This window comes from Eschrichtius robustus, chromosome 4, assembly GCF_028021215.1.
Source record: "Eschrichtius robustus isolate mEscRob2 chromosome 4, mEscRob2.pri, whole genome shotgun sequence".
NCBI classification, from domain to species: Eukaryota; Metazoa; Chordata; class Mammalia; order Artiodactyla; family Eschrichtiidae; genus Eschrichtius; species Eschrichtius robustus.
The window spans coordinates 125573297-125580349 of record NC_090827.1 but is presented as its reverse complement, the minus strand read 5'-3'; the positions used below and the strand labels follow the sequence as shown (position 1 = coordinate 125580349).

The following is a 7053-nucleotide window of genomic DNA, read 5'->3' as shown; positions in this document are numbered from 1 at the left end:
GGGTCCCTCTCTGCGCTGCCCACCCCTGGATCCCCTCTCCTCATCTCCTCCAAGCCCACAAGTTCCTATTTCTCATTTACTAGTGATCCCAAAACGAAATCTTTGTTTTTCTCCCTTTGCATAACAATAGCAATAAAAGTTCTTTGAGAGCAGGGATACAATCTTCCTGTTTCTCCCAGTGCTTAACACAGCGTTGGGCACAGAGCATATTCAGTTACCAAATAAAAAGAACAAAGGCAAGCCGTTTTTCTTTTGGCTTCACACCTATTTCATCTCTTTAATAATGTCTTACCTCCTGAAATCACAGGTGAGTGCTAAAGAAGAACAAATCACTGTTGCCACACTTAACACTTGTACATTTTATTTAATTAAATCAGCCATTGTACACATTGCAGCTATGTATTGTTAGTGTATTTTTTTTCCATTAACTAATACATGCCCTCATAGATATATTCAATTAGTGTTATCACCATGGGAACAAGATGCTGATTCATCAACTGAAAATTCACTTCTTCTCACATTATTCAAGTTTTTTGATTACACAGCAAAAACCAAAATCAAAAAAAGGTGATTAACCATTATGTTGTTACACAGACATCATCTGCACTGCAAATAACACAACAGAAATGCTTTTCTTGAGCTCCAGTGAAGGTGTGGACAAGGAGGCCATGGTATGTCCAAAATGTTTCACCATTGGCCTCCTTCATTTTGGCTGCCAAAGATGCCTTCTTTCCTATCCAGCTGCCAAACGTGCTAGCATTCGAGGCTTAGGAGATTTGGCTTGTGGGAAACCTCCCTCCCAGGAAATCTTCTCTCTTGGCAAAATTACTTGAAATGATGAAATGCCATTGTTTGTCGTCTTTGCTTTTGACATTCAGAACAATGAGTCATTTTTGCACAACAGGAAAAGACCAGATAGAATTCGAAAATGTTTAATCCCTGGAGGATAGACTCTGGTTTTCAAAATGTTTTAATTTCATCTTCATTGAATATACTTTTCTTTAACAAATAACTGATTCAAAATGTATACTGTTTATATGAATATATTTGTGAATATATATATATATGTTAAAATGCTACACAGCTTCAACCACTAGAGGAATAAGGAATAGGACACGGAAATCACTCAGATGATTAAAGTCCCTTCTTTGAAACAAACAAACAGGAAAGTGCACAAATGCACTTCAGGGTTTCCAAGGGAGTTTGGATTTCAAATAAATAAACCCAAAATTTTAACCCAAACCCAAATTTTCAGGATTTCTCAATCTCGTCTGCAAGCTAAAAAACAGACCTAGCTGAAAAGTGAAAAGTGCTTGCTGAGGGTAAAAAGAATGAAAACCATCCATGTGATTAGAAGATGGGTTTGAACTGTGGTTTGATTCTTAAATGCTACATGCAGGTATTAGAGAAGATATAAACCTGGAAGAAAAAAAAATAAAAGAAACCACTCCAACACGGTGAAGGAGTTGAACCGTTTGTGTAGGGGGCAAATCTTGTTTCCAATGATTTATCTACAGTGCAGTGGCCAGGAGAAAGTACCACCAATAAGACAGCGTGGTTTGCTAAAGCAGCAATGAAAACTGGAAAACTACAGTAGTTATAGCTTTTTAAAATACCCTGCCAACACGTCCCAAATCTAAAGGACCTGAAGATGTTAGACAGCTGCCGGATGCCACTGCTGGCAACCGAATACCTCGCTGCTTCACCTCGTTGCCGCTGCTCCCTTGCTCCCCCCCCTCAGTGGCTGCTGCAGAGTCATCAATCGCAGCTGGCCAGCACCAGCAATAAGTGCTTAGTTAGGACAGTTCTTCAAGGTTATTAACCCATCTTTCACTAGGAGCCAGGGCTACTCTGGAAGTTCTAAGGACATGGTAGGTCTGAAGTGCTTCTTTTGCAGGAGAACTGTATTACGTTCGATTGTGTTAGCAATATCTTAGTGAACCACTGTTCAGCAATTCCTAGAGGCCTTTTATTCCGTGATGCCCAGTGTAGTTATGACAGGCAGTGGTTTTAATACGTTGTTCGTCTGAGCATTTTAGCTATATATATTGTACACGGGTATCTCTTTGAAGGATTCCTAGGTATTGTCATTTGAAGAGGTCTGCAGGTGAAGTTCTTCCGTTCAGTGGATTTTCACGGAGCTTGTGCAGAAGCCAAGAAGAATAACGGAGGTGGCCAGGTCCCAGGTGAGCACAGACACAACAAAGGAGTGGATACAGCATCCAGGATGAAGGTGGCTATCTTTGGTCACAAATTAGTTTACAGTTAAAGAGGATGGGGAAAAACTCAAACAAAATGCAGTGTATATGCTAAAAGTGGAAATCCCATTAATCAAGCCAGTTAGGTCACTCCTCTAATGGAACGGGAAGTTGCATATCGAGTGAATGTGTGGTTTCTGGTGTGAGAACTGGACAGCCTCTCATTTGGCCTCTTGCTTCAAGTCCTCCTTGCAGAAATGCCGAAGGAGTTGCTTGAGGTCATGCTGGAGGTCGTCCTGGTCTAGTGCTTCTGGGACATCCTCCAGGTGCTCCAAGTAAATGCGTTTTCCATGCTGGTCCTTCACCACAGCCCTCTTCTGGGCTCTAGCTTTACTCATTGTTGTCCTGGAGGAAAGCAGACAAGAGAACATTATTTTCTTTCTTCACTGCTAAAAGGCAGCCACTACCTTTGGTCTGAGAGTACCCATGATATGAAAGTACTGCTTACTGTCTTACCTCTAGATATTTCTACACTGGGCTATTAGTAGAACAAGTACAGCCATCTTTTCCCTTCTTTCTTTTAAACATGGTTCTCCCATCTTAAATGACTCATGAGATTTTTAAAAAGTATTTTGGAGCAAGGAGTTTTTTTTTAAACCTTTAAGAAATATTTCAAATAAATGAAACCGTGCTTTCATATGATTCTCTCAAAAAGTAACCACACAATCATTCATGTTTTGATTAGGAAAGAATGTGGCTCCTCCTGAAATAGTGATTCCATATGTAATTTTTGGCAGGCTAAGAAAAAGTTTTTAAGTTAATTTATTTAAAATACCTTAGCTGCCAGCTTAATCCTTAGAGGCACTACCCAACTCAAACTTCCCAAAAATGTTCTAAGAGAACTTTCCCATGGGTTATAGGTCTTTAAAAACTGGAATAATATCCTATCAGCATAAAGGCAGGTGACTACCAGCGAGAGTTGACGGTTGACCCAGGCCTCTGAAGCTTCATCTGGAGACAGCGGGGAAGGGAGAGGGGAAGGAAAAAAACCACCGAGAGACAAATCCTTCCTCAGTCTTCCCAGAGCGCAAGTACTGGCCCACTTTATACCTCCTACAGCTACTCAACAGTGTGCTGCTTTCTTGGCCCTTCATCAGACCAGCGATTACTTGAGAAAAGCGGCTCTGACGTACTATTACGTCGGTACTATTATTTTCCTGCATCCTTGCTTGAAAATGATTATACTGTGATTTGTTCCCTTTCAGCTCTTCTTCCTCTCTACTCGTTTATGTATTTATTTTTGGCTCCATTGGATCTTCGTTGCTGCGCGCGGGCTTTTCTCTAGTTGCGCCCAGCGGGGGCTACTCTTCGTTGCGGAGCATGGGCTCTAGGCACACGGGCTCAGTAGTTGTGGCACGCGGGCTCTAGAGCACAGGCTCAGTAGTTGTGGCACACGGGCTTAGCTGCTCCGCGGCATGTGGGATCTTCCCGGACCAAGAATTGAACCCGTGTCCCCTGCATTGGCAGGCGGATTCTTAACCACTGCGCCACCAGTTAAGTCCCTCCTGCTCTACTGGTAAATACAATTCTTCATTCTGCAAATATGTGGTGAACGTGCCTTATGGGCCAGGTACTATTATTATAATAACAAGTAAGTAAACTGGATCTCAGAGAATTTAAGCAATGCTCCAAATAAAAAATAATCCAGTTACTACGCAGTGGGGCCAAAAGTCAAAGATTCCAGAGCTTGAATCTGTAACCACGACGCCATGCAGCCTTGCTGTACACCACCATCAGAAGGATCAGTTTTCGTAGCTTTACCCAGCATTTTCCTATGGATTCCTAGTGTCCAGAAGCTGGGGGCTCTGCCCATGGGCTGCCCTTAGCATTACTCTACCTTCCAACACCTCTATGCATTTCTTAAGATCACCTTGATTTTTAAAAAATGGCTGACTTCAGCCAGAACTCTTCTCGCTTTCCTTTGGACATCTTGTCTCCTTCCTTCTTTCGTGTTTTCTCACCTCCCCTTTCCTTTGATTCTACATGAATTATTTTGTATCTGAAAGCCAACTTAAATTTGTTCCTTTTGATAAAAAGGTCAAATTTGGTTCCAGTGGTTGAAATCAGATTATGTTTTCTAACTATTCAGCATCCACATATATTTTTTTCTCCCAAAAGGCGAATATCTGACTATCGCTGCCAAGAGCTAGTGAAAACGTCTATGGCATTAGTGTCGGGGGATAAGCTTCTATCATAGGACATCCCCTGGTGTTTTGTGCTCACACATGTAGACGAATATGTTTATGAATACGCTTATGTATACCACTCAAGCAGCGGGTATGATCAAATGTCTTCAGCAACATATAAGATAAAGTGTTGCAGATCACAGATAGACTTCCATGACTAAGTAGCTGTGGAAGTGGATTGAGATGTCTATATCCCTAGCTTCGAACTCACCAGCCGTCATTGCGAATTTTGGATTAATTGATCTCTAAATCTATTCCCCTGTGAAGATCTCACGATGCTAGGGTGTCTGTGGTTTATGTGGTTCCATATGAATAACTGAGTAAAAGACTTAAAAGTTCGGAGTATAAGAAGCACTTTATCCTGAATTCATATATAGCATTTTTAAAGTTCTGTGAGCAATTACTCTCTTTTACATTCCTAGCTGGCGCTGTTTTTCACATGTGGTTGGAGGGTGGAATTGTGACAGAACCTTTAATTTCACTGTTCTGATTATTATGTTCTACAGGCTAAAAATAGCTTTGTAGAGTACTATAAATGACAATCTTTCTCTTCTTTTCAATGAAGTGAAAAGCACAACAGTAACTTCAATTTCCATTGTGTCTTTTCACTGCAAAGCTGAGAACATTTCGTCAATACTCACAGTGCTGCGAGAGGCCCAGAGAGAGGTGAGGGTAGACCAAGGCAACAGTGCCGAAGTCGACACATCAAATAGGTGATGGGGATGGGGGGGTAGAAAGCCTCATAGCTAGTCCCTGTTCATACGCACAAATATGACCTGCTTACTGCTTTTACGATACTTTCTTAACTTATTAAAGCCCCTGGTTTCAGCCTCGCTAGGTGCATTGAGGTTCATGGATATCAAACTCATGCTCATGTTATTTGCCACTCACATGCAGAGTCATGAAGCAGCTTGTTTAAAACGAAAACAAACAAAAAAACCATGTGCCGTTCAAAGGATTGATTACCAAGAGCTGAAGGCAGCTGGTCACAAGATTAATTTGTGAGCAATTGATTAGATTCCTCTTACTGTGCTCTACAATGGAATATCCCAGCTGCTTGGCCTCACCGAAATTGATGACTTGCTGAAACCCAGGGAGCGATTGTGTAAACAGTCGTCTGACTATCATCATGCCTTAGTATTACTTTTAAAGCATCAAGAGGACACTTCAGGAATGACACAGTGACAGATGTACCACTTGACAAAAATCTTACAATGCAGGGAGAGTCTGCAGTTCCCAAGGGGTTTTAAGGTAGATGCAGGGGCTCTATTTTTCTTTTCTTAAAATTGGAAAACTTTTTAAAGGTGTTAGTTGGCAAAGCATCACCCCATGCTAACCCAAACCTTCTAAGTATTGATCCATCCTCCTTCAGGACTTCATTCTCTACTAAACTGGGGGAGTGGACTTTCATGTGGCTACCTGTGTAACTCAAAGCCTGAAGTAAGAAAAAAAAGAAAAGAAGACAAAACCCATCAAAAACCATAGACTCTAACATAACCTATTACTCTGCTTAATGAATAGTATAAAAAAAGTGCTTGAAAGGGTAAAGAAAAACAATTCTTAGGGGCATATCTAAGTATTGAGTTTTATTTAGCAAGTCTGTTAAATTTCTCCCATTTGTGAGGGAGATTTGTTCTATTGATAATTACTTTACAATTCTTGCAGACTATACTGGTTGACTTCTACTTTCATGCTTGCCTCACCCCCATCCTTTCTGCAGTGAAGACTCTAATGACAAATACAATGAATAATGACCAGAGGCAAAAATCAAGCAACGAACAAATAAGGTCCAAAGGGTATAATCAGGTAATACATCTTTTGACTGTCCAAGGTCACCAGTTGTCAAAATGTGAAGAACTAAAAGTATTTAAAATAAGGTATGCTCTTAATATCCCAATGCATTCACATATAATCCCAATGCATATTGTGGGTATAAAAGCGGACATACATGTAACATTTAACTTCAAAATGTTTCAATAGTAAAGAATGTTTCAAAGATGTTTGCACATGCCCGCTGTCCCTTAGTTGAAACCTTTGGGGCCAGATGTGTTTTCGACTTCAGATTTTTTTTCCTTTTGGATTTTAGAAAGGTAATATGATGTATATACTATATATTCTAATAGCTCATGTAGGATAGGGACAGCATCCTGTAATCAAAGCCATTGATATATCAATAGCAAAACATGAACATTCACTCTTGTAGAATAAAAAAGACTGCCAAGTCATTACAGCCCCATGTCAGTTCACATTAAGTTTTACTGCCAAATTAGCTTGCTACTAACTTATAAAACTTGTTTTGGTTTTCAGAATGTTGGGGTTTTTTTTTTTTTTAAGATATGGAAATTTATTTCAGATGATCTTCACCAGCACCATAAGTTCCATTCACTGGATCAAAATTCTTATACCAACATTTTGATATCTTTAGTGTTTCAAATCCAGAATTAAAAATAGAAAATTGTGACATTTTATTCAAATTGGCTGCTCATTTATTGAAAAGACCTAGAATGTGTAGTTTGAAAAACATCCTAGACAATAAGCAGCAGCCTGAAACCCTCTTTTAACTGGTGATATGGAAACAAAATATTCAATTATTATATAAAATAAGCCAA

The 7053-nt window shown here is 40.0% G+C and overlaps 1 protein-coding gene across 9 annotated transcripts in view; it reads right to left on the bottom strand.

Moving 5' to 3' along the window:
- Positions 1-244: 244 nt before the first annotated feature.
- The window catches only part of ANK2 (ankyrin 2), a 347463-nt gene continuing 340654 nt past the window's right edge, over positions 245-7053 (bottom strand). For 8 of the 9 annotated variants that reach the window (XM_068543335.1, XM_068543343.1, XM_068543334.1 and 5 more), the window contains one exon: positions 245-2603. In XM_068543335.1, the coding sequence (XP_068399436.1) occupies positions 2589-2603 (15 nt within the window). In that variant the 3' untranslated portion in view covers positions 245-2588. Of the gene's footprint in view, positions 2604-5787; positions 5880-7053 lie in introns of all 9 variants that reach the window. The other variant, XM_068543341.1, reaches the window with a different exon arrangement.